At 46.2% G+C, this 15,303-nt stretch overlaps 1 protein-coding gene across 1 annotated transcript; it reads right to left on the bottom strand.

Moving 5' to 3' along the window:
- Positions 1 to 5,625: 5,625 nt before the first annotated feature.
- LOC109733746 (uncharacterized) lies at positions 5,626 to 9,676 on the bottom strand. The gene is made up of 2 exons (XM_045230689.2): positions 8,188 to 9,676; positions 5,626 to 7,556 (listed from the first exon to the last, which is right to left on the bottom strand). Exons 1-2 carry the CDS (start codon positions 9,398 to 9,400, stop codon positions 5,770 to 5,772), a joined length of 3,000 nt encoding a protein of 999 aa, XP_045086624.1. The 5' UTR covers positions 9,401 to 9,676; the 3' UTR covers positions 5,626 to 5,769.
- Positions 9,677 to 15,303: the final 5,627 nt, after the last annotated feature.

Genomic DNA, 15,303 nt, shown 5'->3' with positions numbered 1-15,303 from the left:
CCAAATTGAAGGCCTCTGGCTGAATTTATATATCATCCCACACTCCCACAGCCAATGTGTATTGCTAAGTCAAGAGTCAATGCACGGCGGCTTAGCTGGAATTGTGGGCCCACACACATGCGAACATGGAATCATTGCCCAATATTTTGTGTGACTAGACAAGACTAGCATTCGATGCCTCATGGTCAATTTTATATCTTCTTGTCTAGTTGTCAGTTTGTGTGACCGGCCGGGCAAAGACTCGGCAACTTCCTATCTTCTTCACCTAACAGATAATTAAACACGCCCAACTTGCGTTAGAATTTAGAAACGCACAGCCTCATTCATACATAAAAAAAAAATTGTCGCTGAATTGAACTATTAGTACACTCGAATCAATCATGCACCAACCACTGTGTTTTATAGAATAGTTCAGTATGCCAGATTATATAGTTTAGACTGCCAACTCAATCAAATTTTAGATGGGTAGAAAAGTTGTTCGTGATACTAGATCAGTACATGGAATTAAGTTTGTATTACAACCGAGGTAGACCAGCTTAGATAAAACTATAACGATTCATCGACTATAATCTGTATAGATAGAGTTACAAAGACACAGCAGTTTTTATTTGTAGATATGATCATGAAGGCCTAGATGTGACATGTTTAAATACCATTACGAATCAATTGGGTGTGAAACAATTATGAAGATGGTCTACCGAATATCATTGCTTTAGTTGCATTTAGGAAAACATACTGGATGAGGACCAATTTAGATATATAAAATTAAGTAACTCCTCTACAGGTTACCACAGAACCATCTCCCATGCGAGTGAAGCATATCCAAATGGTGCCCCTAACTAGTGAATTGGTGATCTATCAGCGACGGTGCTGCTACTGCTACCTCGTTCTCGGACTTGGACACCATTTGTTTTGTAATATATAACTGTGGAGGAGGATTGTGCTCTATGGGTTGACCAACTACCAATCATTGCACAACTGATGGGGTGTGTTGGGATCAGTGCTGGGTAGCTGGAGCAGAGGGCCCTTTCACATGTAAACTTGGAGTCAATTGGATTATATATTGATACATATAAGTATAGTTTGCATATGTGATCCGAGAAAGAGACATGGCAATTTTATATCCCTATGGCTTCTCAGGGAGGGAGGGAGAAAGAGAGAGAGAGAGAGAGATCTGACCCCCCCCCCCCCCCCCCCCAATACATGATTAAATATCAAGAAACTACTCTCAACTTGCAGTTAGAAATGTACGATAACGTTCATATATCATCATGTCACTGACCAGGAAAAGGTATTATTACTAGCGTGTGGTTTAATCTATCGTGCACGAACTACTGTATTTTACTTCTCTATACATTTATAAGGAGCTCAATTCTTTCTCTCACTGTTTCATTCGAAGGGTCATTATAGTAAACCAGAGGATGGCGGAATTTTGATTCTCGGAATTCCCCTGAGAAGCCGTTATCTGTACCAACCAGTGATGCACAGAGAAGAGCCAAACTATTGCCCTGTAAATGATTATGAAGCCTGAATACTTACTCGATGTGTGTTGTGGGCTGTGGCCATATGAGCATATGCTTTTGGAGCTGGATTAGCTGGGAACAGAATCTTTTTTAAGGCTATTGTGTTGCCACTGACAGCATAGAGTCACAAAATTAATACAAGACATACCTGTTCAAACCATTGACATTGGGAGAGCAATACGGTGCGATGACCGTGTGCACTGCAACATCACCCACATTATCATGAGAATGTCACATTCGCAGCAGCAACGGTGTCATCCACATTATCATCATGAGGCACAGGCTGGCGTTGCACATTAGGACCGAATGATTGCTTCATATAATTCCCGTTGAGACTGCGTGCTTGCAGATACATATGCTCGCATCAGAGTCTCTTGCTCAGGTCGAATCTCCCTCCGTTTGTCGGACTCGATTCAGGTTTGTTCTCACAATAGATTCTCTTTCAGGGAAGATGTTCATCTTGCTTCTTGAACTCGATTGCCACTACCCGCTACGTTCAACTCGTTGCTGGTATATATCGCCTTGTACAGGTTCATCGCAATGTTTGTCAGTCATTTCTGTGAACACCAACTGTTCATACCAATGTCTCTTCGCACCAAGTATAAGTTGTTTTCATTGCCATCTCCAAACAGTGGTTCTTTTTCATATCAGTTTTGGTCTCTTAGACTCTTACTACAACCAACTGGTCTCCTCTAGTCTTTTAGAATTTAATGAAGCTCCCCTTTGTCACCACATTTTACAGGAAGCTAAAATTTCTCAACTTGGGACAACCTGGTACACTGAATGTTCCGAAGTGGATTTGCAACCTGCGGGGTCCCTTTCCGAGGCAGGACGGCAGGACACCGTTTGCGCCTGAAGTTCAAACCATGAAGCAATCATACTGATAAAATGATAACTGGGCAGTGCATCTACAGATCCTTCTCGTTGTTACCATTTAAGATTTTCCATATGCTTACAGTTCCTGCACCGTTTTCATCTTGTGAACATGCTGGTATTGTGACGGAATGAACCAACGCTCTGTCCTACTCAGCTGGAGGAAAATGAAATGTACTACACCATACAAGATGCCTCTGTTAATTAACCTGCACATATTGACATGCCACAACTGGCTATCGGGTTCAGATTTCCATGTTCGCTGCTGCTGGCCTCTGATATGGGAAAGCTGAAGCCAACTGAGACGAATCCTGATACTTCTCCGCTCCGAATGGCAGAGGAGAGGGGGCCTCAATGCAACGGAGGCGAGGTAGATAGCTGCTATGCCATTTTGAGATCTCAAAAGGAGATTACAGTGGCAATTGTTGGCCTAGATGGCAACAGCTCTTCAAACACACCTGATGAGAAGACCTACAATTATGAAAACAGATCCTACTTCACTCTGTTTTTCTAGAGATGATTAGTTGCTCTTTATTTGTTGGTGCCACTATGTTTGTGCTTGTTTGTGAGCAAAGAATGAGGATAGCATATACTGTTATCCAAGTTCAGCCAAATTTGATTTGATGAAATAACACCCCTGCCATATATGGCATAACTCTGCAATTTCATCGGTTTCACTTTGCAAATTACTGTTTACCAGCAAAAAGGCCTCGTGGCGGTATCAGACATCCATAGTTTTATTTTGCAATGAGCAGCATTTTCCATCCACAATCTGTGACCATGTTTCCCCATTTCAACTGTCAATAGTTTCAAACCGGGAGCCTGCAGGCTAAATTGAGCAATGAGCAGACTGACTGAGATACAGACCAGAGCTTTGTGGTTTTCTGAACCAACATACCATTCATGTGTCTGTGGGCAGAACAGCGAAACGTCATCGATGAACACACGCTTGCACCCACCACAGATCAACAGGACATGGCACCCCACACAGCGCCTATCCACCTTCAAGATAAGCAGGTAGCTAAAACTCGGATGTATCTTTCATGTCCGGACAGAGAAGATGTCCGTTCCACAAAAGGTAAGAAATCTGCTTAGGGGATTCGACGGATAATTGGATCTTCAAGAACTTATTCTTGGCAATCACAGAGTCGTGAGAGCAGAAGTTATGCTGAGTTGCTGAACTGGTTAGCATTGTCGTTCTGTCATGCATTTTGGTTATACTAGGAAAATTGCCCGTGCATTGCAACGGGAGAAAATAGCATCCCTACATTATCCTTCCTTCAACTAAAGTAACATAGCTTGCAAGGCATGAGAATCAGGTTGTGCAGACGTGGTAGACATGAAACATTTTTTTTAATTCTCGAGTGCGGAAGTTCGTCGGCTTGTTTTTGAGCGCCCTCATATTGAGTTGGCGCCTAGGTGATGTAATCTTTAATGGGGTCCAGTTAACATGGAAACCGTTGAAGAGGAGGTAAATATGTGCCACAAAGAGATAATTATTTTTCAAAGGCCTTTGAAAAAACAGAGAAATTGACAGTATTTTCATGGCTTGATTTTCTAAGGCGCAACTCTGAAATATTCTTTTACCGAGCAGTTTCGTGATGTTGATGGACCCTACCCAACTTAGGCAGATGAATCATCCACCTCCTCTTGACCTAGACCTATACATAGTTTGTTCCATGACCAGTAAAATAGTAAGTTACTTAACCAGTCAAGCTGTGAAATTGGACAAGACAAAACCATGTGTGGAGGCAAATTAGGCCTTTAGTTTCTGCTATCTCCATGATGCTCTCTCATTGTGCACACATCCATCCTGTAACATCAACAATCAGAACTAAGTAGTTGTTTGAGATCATCAACATTGACATGCAGAACCAACAAACCAAGGTACATGAAACTATGTTGTGTTCAGTTTTGCACAACTTTACACATGTACACAGTTTTAGGACAAATCGATCCAGTGTTGCTTTCCTATAAGATCTGCATGCAGATCAAGCTGGTATATGCGGAACCTAGCTCGTGTACCTAGCTATAGGAAACTTAATGAGATTGAGCTTTGCATAGCAACACACATGTACACACTGAGGAGGAAACTGAAAAGACTACAAAAGAGTCGTTCTTCATTGTATTTGGTTAGGATCCAAGCAGGGCCGGATAGCGGCCGCCCTCCACGCCAATTACAGGAAGATCCACACAAATACACTCGGCTGCCTTAAAAAAAACTCTCCTTTAATTAGGGGGTTTCTTGTTTTTTTCTTGAACAATCACCAATTAGCAATTTCACCTAATCTCCTTTAATACTTGTTTTCTTAAACGCCCTCTTTTAAATTTATGCAGCAAGCATGGCACTATGAATCTCATTAATTTCCCACAAGTTAATTAGCCCGAATTTCGTCTAATTAGTCCACATAGGACGCACCGCATCATTCTCTTCCTTCCTTCCAGTTTAATTAGCGCCCACGTAGTATGGATATTCCTTCCTGCCTATTTTAATAGTATGGATGTATATATCTTTCCTTCCCTGGACTCATTTTCCTTCCTTCCTTAGCCGACTTATTGAGGTGGTTGATAAGGTGTAATTCTAAGACGTATATATGTTGGTGCTTTCAGTTGTAAGGGGGCGAGGTGGTACTATTGAATAAGAAAAGTAAACGTCTTGACTACACATCCGTTGATATGGCTTAGTTGGTAGGTGTGTATGGTATGGTCTGAGAGATCGCGAGTTCAATTCCTGAGGCAAGTAAATTTATTATTTTGCCAAAATATCCGACCAGGCCCACCTTGGCCCATGCGGGGATGCACAAAATAAGCTATGTGCGGCCCATGCGGGGAATTTTGGTTACGCACGGCCCATACATATGGTGAGCCCATGCGGGGAATTTTGGTTACGCACGGCCCATACATATGGTGATCCAGCCATACGTGACCAAATAGGATAGACGGACAAAAATTAGGGACTAACCAATTAGTACCACCTTGCGTATATGTTTTTTATTTAAACTGAAAGCGTAAATTCACGAGAAAAAAACGTATTGTGACGGTGAACCCGACAAAGTCAATCCGTGTTTTATTATTAGGGAAAGATATGCAGCCTGACATCAAACTGAGGTATGTTCATGGATCAACATGTAAAGCAATCGAAGGCCGGAAATTAAATAGTAGGACCAACAAACAAAAGGGAGCCCTCCAGCAGGCGGAAGGAATACCAAAGCATGAATACACATATGAATAACTAACTCAATATATCTCAAATATACATATGGTGCTCAATATCTCATAAGCTCTGTCCCAAGTTTACATATTCAGTTCCTCCCACATGTTTCTGTATACTGTTCCCAAAAAATTGAAGTACTAAGTTTGACCTGACAAAGAATCAGTTGGCTTCCTGATGTGGTGTGGCAGTCACTCTAGCAGTGGAGGCCGGAGTCTGGGTTGGCGGTTCCACAGGGCCTTCCCTGTTGTAGAAGACCGAAGCTGTTACATAGACCGCAATGTAGAGCAACACAGGGATGACGAGTAACATGACGTTTCTGGAGGTTTCCCACTCCCTAGTACTGCCTGCTGCGTAGGCAACTAGGAGGCTAAGCATGTCCAGCAAAATGGCTGAATGCATCGGCCAGAGTGACAGATCGTGTTCATGGAATGTCAATGGGAGCAGCATGACGACCACCACGATCGACGCCATGAATGAAGTGGAGTTGCCATAAAAGAAAGCATTATACCGGTGCTTGTTGGTGTCGTGGAGGATGGGGTTGCCAGCATAGTGCCCATTCATGTTGTCCTGCCATAGGCCGCCTGGTGGCTTTAGGCCAGTCTGGTATGTCATACTTGCGCCAAGGATCCCTAGTAACATCAAGTATTCAAGTCTCTCTTTCTCTTTACTGCTGCTGCTGTTGCTGCTTGTTGCTGTTGTTTGTGCTGCTTGTGGTGTCGTTGTTGTTGCCGCTGCTGTCAATCTTGCTGCTGTGGTTGTTGTTTCTGTTGTTGGTGCTACAGTTGATGTTGTTGTTGCCCCTGCTATCAATCTTGCTGCTATTATTGCTGTTGTGGTTGTTGTTTCTGTTGTTGGTGCTACCGTTGATGTTGTTGTTGCCCCTGCTGTCAATCTTGCTGCTATTATTGCTGTTGTGGTTGTTGTTTCTGTTGTTGCTGCCTCCGCTGCTCTTGTTGCTGCCGCCGCTGCTGTTGTTATTGCCGCCGATGCTGTTGTTGCCATTGTTACTGCCGCCTCCACTGCTGCTGCTGCTTTTTTTCTGTATCTATAGATGTACCAGAAAATGGCTACTAGCAAGGCTATGAATGTTGATACAGCGGCAACCAAGGTTAACAAAATGATGGAGGTTTTGAGATGCCGGGAGCTTCCAGCAGCATAGGCACCCATGAGGCCAAACATGCCCACCAGCATGCACACATAGAGTGCATAACAACGTATACCTGGCCTGTATAGCTTTGGATTGATGAGAAGAAGGATGAGTGTTACGGATGCCATGAAACTCGCCGCATTGCAATAGAAGAATGCATGGTAACGAGGAGGGTAATTGTCAAGGAGGACTGGGAAGCCCGCACGACGACCAAGCCCTTGGTCATCCGCTAACCAGAAGCCACCTGGAGGAGTGAGACCAGCTTGGTACGTCAGGGTAGCAGCCAAGATAGCAACCAGTAGCAACACCTTACGCTTGTCATCGAGAACCTTTACTGCAGCATCACCACCTGCTGGCTCAGGGTCATGGTCTCTTATGGTGATATGGACAACAACATAGACAAGGACAATGCCCGCCAAGGCAATGATGTAGAAGGATGCGTTTACATCCCTAGTGCTCCCGGCGCCATAGGCAGTAATGAGACCGAATAGGTCCAGTACTAGGGTTGCTTCTAGTGTGTGCCGCGTGAGCAGATACTTGCTCTGGAGCATCATGATGACAACCAATGATGTGACAAAAGCTGCTGAGTTGCTGTAGAAGAACACTTGATACCGAGTAGGATGTGTTGTTTGGAGTACGGGGTGGCCGATTGTATGCCCATCCCGGCTGTCTAGCCAAAGGCCACCAGGTGGATCGAGTCCTGCTTGGTAAGTGATGGTCACCACAAGAGTAGCAAGGAGCATAACAAGATAGCGAGTGTTTTGAAGGTGTAGCTCGATGTCCGTGCTTGTGGAGGTGCCTGTGGGTATTTATTTTCAGTCAATTAACGATGCAAATAAATAGTAAATAAATCTTTGTGTAGTATGGTAATACTGAACAGTAAATAAATAGTATTTCAATAAATCAGGCATGAAACTAAATACTAGATAAATCCAGAACATTGTATACTTGAAAAAATAAGAATATAATGCGTATATTGAGGTACTCTATTGGTTTCTTAAAATGCTAAATTAATATACATGTATATACATTTTTTTTTCTTAGATTTTATAAAGGACAAAAATATAACAGTTAAAGTTGTGTGGTAAAAATATTGACCACATCCAAAATGTTAAGCTATCTTTCATAACCGGAGTAACATATACTCCCTCCATTCCACAATGTAGTGCATATAGTTTTTTTTTCAAAGTCAAACTTAGCAAGCTTTGACCAAGTTTATAGATAAAACTATCTATATCTACAATACTAAACATGTACATTATGAAAATATAACTCATGATGTATCCAACGATATGTATTTAGTATTCTAGATGTACCTATTTTTCTCTATAAGTATGGTAAGAGTTTGTAAAGTTTGATTTTTGTTAAAATCTATATGCACTACATTATAAAACGGAGGGAGTATTAGGTAAGTAGGTAACCAGCCATACCTCGAGGAGTGTTGACCCGTCTCTTGAACCATCCTAAGACATCACCACACTTGGTCGCGAGTCCTTCCCAACAATTTGTGCAAGCAACAACCACCAGTTGGAGGCACACACAGACAGGAACCGCAGCGGTGAGGGTAAGGACAAAGATGGTATTGTCAGCCTCCCTGCAGCTCCCCGCAGCATAGGCTACCATAAGGCCCAACAGAGCGACGGCGATCAACACATAAGGCACTGTGAATCGCACCGTGAATTTTTCGCTCAGCTGCTTCTTCAGCAGCTTCTTCTCCAAGAGCAACACGATGATGAGAAGGGACACGGCGAACGAAGTGGTGTTGCAAACAAAGAAGGCACGGTACCGGCCACGAGCTTGCAACACCGGGTCGCTCAAACGGTGTCCGTCCTCGGTGCTGCTCCAGAACCCACCAGGCGGGCTCAGCCCAGCTACGTATGTGATGGTGACAGCAAAAGTTGCGAGTAACATCAACACATCAATCTTCTCCTTCTCTTCCTTCTTGGCGTCGACGAATGACTTCACCACACTCCTCTGTTTCTGGATTAGCCTCACGCTGAGGAAGAACCTGGACTTGGAGGTGGAGTTCAAGCCAGGGGGCGCGATGGGACGATTGGAATTGGAGTTGGAGTTGGAGGGGAACTTATCATGACGATGGAGCCAGAGGTAGAAGAAACCAAAGATGATAATCAATACCAAAAAGGAGAAGACTACCACCGCGAAGATGGTTGTGAATGTATCCCGGCAGCTCCCAGCGCCGTAGGCACCCATGAGGCTGAGTAGGTCGAGCATCATGACCATCCGCAGCACCACTGTCCAGACAATGTGCTTCTCCTCCAGGATGATGAGGATGAGGGAGACCACGAGCGACGCGGCGAGCGCGGTGGCGTTGCAGTAGTAGAAGGCGAGGTAACGGCGGTAGTGGGTGTCCCGGAGGATCGGATCGCCAGCCATGTGACCTCCCGGGTCATCCTGCTCCCAGGATCCCCCAGGCAGGTTCAGCCCGGCGACGTATGTCACCGTTGCGACCAGAGTCGACAGCAGCAGGAGCTGCTCCTTGAACTCATACAGCTTTGAAACTGTACGAGGCTTGCCGCTGCCATTGACAGTGCCTCCAGTTTCAAGGTCGTTGGCCATGGAAGCCGTTTGCTTAATTTGCTTATGAAATGGAAGGCCTCTGGCTGAACTAATTATATTTATCATCCTACACTCCGACAGCCAATGTGTATTACCAAGTCAAGAGTCTATGCATGCTGGCTTAGCTGGAGTTGTTGAGGGCCTGCCCACATGTGAACTTGGAATCCTTTCCCTATATTTTGTGAGACTAGACAAGACTAGCGCTCAGGCGGTCAATTTTGTATCTTTCTTCTTGTCTAGGCCACAAGACTAGGCAACTTCCCACCTTCTTCGCCTAATACAGAATTAAATATTCCCAACTTGCATTATAATTTAGATTTAGAAATGTACAGCCACTCGAATCAATCATGCACCAACCACTGTGTTTATAGAATAGATCAGTATGCGAGATTATAGTTTATACTGCCAAATCAGTTGTACGTTAGAAGGGTAGAAAAGTTGTTCGTGATACTAGATAGGGAATTAAGTTCGGATTACGACGGTGGTAGATTTTCTTAGATATAATAAAATTATAATGATCCATAGACCATAACCTGTATATATAGATGCAGTTATGAAGATCTATCGGTTGTTATTTGTAGATACAACAATGATGTTCTAGATGTGACATGTCTAGTTATAATCATGAAGATCAATTGGTTGTGATCTGTTTGACACAGTTATGAAGATGGTCTATCAAATACCACCGTGGATCTCCGCCCGACGGTGACTAGGATGCAGCACAGGGTTGAACCCTGGAGGGGACGCTGGCTGTCGAAAGCTGCCAGGGTGATTCTAATCAACTCCTCGCTTGCCAGCCTTCTCTAGTTTCTCATGAGCTTCTAGAGCCTTCATGAGACCCTCTATCAGGAGGTGGCCAAATACCAGTCGAGGTTCTTCTGGGCTGGGGAGGGCGACAAGCAGAAGTACCATATGGTGAGCTGGCCCGACATCTGCAAACCCAAAGACCAGGGTGGCCTTGGGATCCTGTCATCCCGACGCATGAACATTGCCCTCCTGACCCGATGGCTGTGGCGTATTGCCAATGGGGAGGGAGGCCTCTGGCTCACCATCATCCGTAATAAGTACCTCCGTGGCCAACCTCTTGCCTTTTGCCAACGTACGGGTGGATCCCAGTTCTCGCAGTCCGTGATCCAGCTTCTGCCCGTACTACGCATCGGCACATCCATCTCGGTTGGCTCCGGGGCCTCGACCTTGTTCTGGTTCGACCGCTGGATTGGGGACTCCCCCCTGGCTGCGCGATTCCCAGAACTATTTGCCATTGCGGCTGACCCTCGGGTCTCTGTCCAGACGGCCCTTATTGACTTAGGGCGTCTCACCTTCCGGCGCCCCTTTGGCCCCCTCGAGGTGGCCGCCTGGGACTCCCTCCTCCAAGACATCGCACTTATGCCGATTAACGTCGAGGAGGACCGGGATGTTCTTTCCTGGCGCCTCGAGCCCTCTGGCCGTTTCTCCACGAAGTCCCTGTACGGCGCCATTGCTCCCTCGACGGCCCCGGAACCATTTAGCCTGATCTGGGACATCCGACTTCCGCTGAAAATCGGGATCTTCCTGTGGCAATGGATCCGTGGACGCCTCCCCTCCGGGCTTGAAGTCCTCAAGCGTAATGGCCCGAGTGATGGGATGTGCCCCATCTGTGGCACGATTGAGGATGCTAACCACATCTTTTTCTCGTGCCACTCGGCCCAGTTCCTTTGGGCCTGCTTCCGCGAAACGGTTGGCGGACAGTGGTGTAATACCAACTTCCCCGACCTGCTTGCCGAGCTCAACGCTTCCCCTACTCGCTACCGCCATATTAGATGGTTGTGCGTTGGGGTTCTCGCCTGGACGCTTTGGAACATTCGCAATAAGCTTGTTATTTAGAAGGTGCCTCTCCGACGTGCGACTGGCGCAATCTTCAAATTGTATGGCTACCTGCAGCTTTGGCGGCCGCTTAGCCGCCCCCAGGACCGGGACGTCATCACCACCCTCCTCTCCGATCTCCGCTCGATGGCGCTCCGCGTGGCTCCCCCGCTGCCGCCTCCTCCTCCTGAGCCTGACTAGACCGCCTGGCGGCTGTATGGCGTATGTGTTTTGGGTTTAGGGCTTGTTGTGCTGTTCCCTCAGCATTGACCCTTTCTTGTACCTTTTGTTCCTGTGGACTTTCGTGTGTGTGCGTGGTTTTGTGTTGGACCTTGTTGGATGCTTGTGGTGTGGTTGGCTTTATAATATAAAGCGGGGCGAAAGCCTTTTTCGGTAATACCATCCTGTTATTTACATTTACGGAGATGTGATCTATTTACAGCTACCTCGTTCTCAGACTTGGACACTATTTGCCCCTTTGCTTTGCCATAACTGTGGAGGAGGACTGTGATCAATCGATCAATCAGTTCTCCCCTGGTATCGTCAACTGCCAGTCGTTGCACAACTGATTGGGTGTGTTCGGGTCAGTGCTCGGTAGCTGGAATAGAGAGCCCACCCACATGTAAACTTGGAAATGGCTTATATATAGTTTTCATGTGTGTTCGGAGAAAGAAATGGCGATTTTTATATCCCTATGGCTTTTCAGAGAGACCTGATCACATAACTCCCCAATACCTGATTAAATATCATCAACTACGTACTCCCAACTTGCAGTTAGAAATGTACAATCACATTCATATCATCTCGTCTCTGACCAGAAAAAAGTACAGTTACTAGCGCGTGGTTGAACCCATCATGCACTAACATTGTATTTACTTCTCTAGATGCCATGCATTGATATGGAGCTAAATTCTTTCTGATTCATTCATCCAAAGGATTATTAAGGAAAACCAGAGGATGGGAGCGAATGTTTGGTTCTTGGGATCCCGAGAAACTGTTATCTGCCAGTTATGCATGGAGATCGTTCAAAGTATTGCGCTGTAAAATTACAAAGCCAGAATACTGTTGGAATTTCACCCACGGATTGATCACGTCAAAACACCATGAACACGCGCACACAAAAACATTAGCCAAAGGCACGTGTCGTGCCTCTCTTGTTTCTATTTCTTTTCTCCTTTTCCCTCGATACAAATATTGCAGCCCTAGTTGTGTATATATATACACGTCCAACCAGAGCAACCATAAACAGAAACAAGGTAGCAAGCTAATCGACACAAACTAGCACCTTATACGAGATAGACTAGTACTGCTTCGTACGAAGTACTACTTCTAATCCTATCAGGACTTGACCGCATTAGGCACGCACGTACACAGCCTGGACTAGCTCGGACAACATGCCGACAATGGAGTAATTAGACTGTAGAACTACTCACGTATGTACTTAGATAAGATTACCTAACAAATACATACTTAAAACTTGATGTAATGCTAGTGTGTGGTGGCCATATGAGCATATGCTTTTCAGCTGGATTAGCTTGGAACAGGACCCCCTCCCGAGTCGCCACCTCCCGAGCCGCCCCCCCGCGTGGGCGGCCGGGAGGCCCCCAGGTCCCGTCGGCCGGCCCTCCCCCTCTCCTCCTCCTCCTCCCTCGCCGCCGCCCAAGGGCGCGGCCAGGCGAAGCCTGCCGTCGCCGGCGGCGGCGGGGACTCGGGCCCTCTCGCTCGGGTGGGGCTGGCGTGAGCCGGCGCTCCCGGGCCGGAGTGTGGCGGCGGGCCGGACGCCACGGCGGGTGGTGGCGGCGCCTCGGCGACTTCGCTCCCCCGCGGCAAACGGCCTCGCGATCTGGTGCGTCGCGGTCGCCAGGGACGGCGGCGGCGTGACCAGATCGGTTCGCGGCGGCGCGGCCGGATCTATGCCCAAGCGTGGGCCTTGATCGCTGGATTGCCGTCGGCACGGTGGCGGGTGCGGCTCGTCGGCAGCTGGGCAGATCCGCCGGGATTCTACCCTTGTCTGGTCCTTGACAGCGCGGGCAACTCCGGGGGAAACCCTAGATCTCCTTGGGATCGAGCGATGGCGGCGCTTTTGCGTTGTAGTCCCTCTTTAGGGCATCGTTTTGGAGTTTACTCCGGTTGAAGGGACCAACGACATCGGCGGCGCACGTCTGGTGGAGCAACTGCCGATGAAAATCGCGCCGACTACGGTCATGGCGGCGTCTTAGATGCCGTTCCCTTGTCGAGGCATCGTCGTTGCAGCCTGCGTCATCAGGCTCGGGATGCTCCGGGGGAAACCCTAGATCTGGGTATTCCGGATCGGATGATGATGGCGTTTTATCACCAACCCTCCTGGGGGCATCGTTTTGGAGCAAGTGATGGCTGGGGGGATGGTGGAGCGGTGCTTCATCTCACACATTGATGGCGGCGGTTATCGGCGGCATGGTGCTATGAAGGCTCGGCGTCCGATGCGCGGGATGGACTCGCGCAGGAGGAGGTAGCTGTCTGGCGTCATGGTGACGTCGATGGCTGAGTGGCCAGACAAGGTAGATGCCTCAATATGATCTGAAGACGGACCTGTGGAACATGGTGGCGACGACACACGAGTGGGTCTGACCGGATTGTGCCCCAGACCCGGTATGTGGCTCGGCTGGGGCTTCCGGCTTTTGATGTTAGGCTTAGGTGAGTGGTCTGGGTAGTGGCCCAGCTAGCACCCCTTTATCGTATGGATAGGAGTAGCGGCAGATGTTGCCAAGATGGTGAATTCAGGCATATTGTTGTAATACTTTGTAAGGTCCTCGAGAATAATCAATAAAATGGCCGTATGCAGAGGCCGGGGGTCATCCTCCTTTTCTAGAAAAAAAAGCTTGGAACAGAATCTTTCTATAAGGTTATTGTGTTCCTATTTACAGGGTACGGTCAAAAAAAAAAGCTAACACATACCTGTTCAAAACATTGACATTAGGACAACAACAATATGGCGGGACGGTCGTGTGCACTGTCACATTATCCACATTATCATCATGAAGTCACATTCACAGGCTGGCGTTGCGCATTAGTACCGAACAATCGCTTCAGATGAGATAATTCCCGTTGACATTAAGCTGCGTGTGAAAATATCAATCCGTCAGTCCATTGTCAATCATCTAAGTTCCCACATTTTGTTTGCTGAAGTTTACAGTCTTTCAATTAGATTGATTTCTTTAATAATTTAAGAGTTTGTTTTAGGAAGGAGTGCATATTAGCCCCATTGGTTGGCACTTTACGTGCTGCCTTGTACCTTTTGTTGGCATGCCATTGTTTTTCAAGCTTGTCTGACTTGATGGCATCTTCGTGACACTACGAGCCAGCTACCTACATCTGAACTCACGCTACTCCATACACTTCTCTGAGCCACTACCCCATTTATGCTGATTAATTACATGCATGTAGTAGGATAGGATTGGCTTTAATCATCTACTAATAAAGTAATTGTTGGGAACTGGTGCTAATGCATGTGATCAGATCCACTTTCATCGGAGGTGCTGGCTAAGCATCTATACATGTTAGCGTTTCGTGTCAACCACTACAGTTAACTATGGTACTCCTGCACATTGGCTTTCAGAAAGTTAGAAAGCTGAGTCCTTCAAACAGTACTCTGATGATATATGTTACACTATGAGAGCATTGTAACTTTGCCTTCATCAGCGGCAGTTAAATTGCAAGTTCCAGACATAAGCTTTGAAGTTTCAGAGTTTGGCGCTTCCCTAATCAATATAAAAATCTTCAAAATCAATGATTAGATGATATTTAGGTACAGTTATGAAAATCTAATGGCTAGATGATGCTTAGGTACAACTATGTCACTTTCATACTTGTCAACTAGAGGAGGTTCCAGCAGATCAATATAAAAATCTTCAAAATCAATGATTAGATGATACTTTGTTTCTAGGAATTTATAGCTCTTATCCCATTTTTTCCACCATACTGACCTTTTAATTGAGTATATTGGCACTAGATTATGGCCTATATTGTTCTTTGTAGGCAATGAAAATAGGTTGGTTTCTCCAAAGGGTAAGGCAGCCAAAATAAGTTTTCCTGATGACCTGCTGTAACTAGAGTAGACTGCACAAAACTGAAGGACTTCATATCAGATA

Source organism: Aegilops tauschii, chromosome 7 (genome assembly GCF_002575655.3).
Source record: "Aegilops tauschii subsp. strangulata cultivar AL8/78 chromosome 7, Aet v6.0, whole genome shotgun sequence".
Taxonomy (NCBI): Eukaryota; Viridiplantae; Streptophyta; class Magnoliopsida; order Poales; family Poaceae; genus Aegilops; species Aegilops tauschii.
The sequence above is the reverse complement of the archived record's forward strand: the minus strand, read 5'-3'. Positions and strand labels throughout refer to the sequence as shown.

What these genes read in the sequence shown, in the direction of transcription:
- LOC109733746 (XM_045230689.2), bottom strand. Translation starts at nt 9,400, where the DNA reads ATGATAAATATAATTAGTTCAGCCAGAGGCCTTCCATTTCATAAGCAA. An exon ending in ACGGGTCAACACTCCTCGAG is followed by an intron (nt 7,557 to 8,187) that starts GTATGGCTGGTT and finishes AAATACCCACAG; the next exon opens with GCACCTCCACAAGCACGGAC.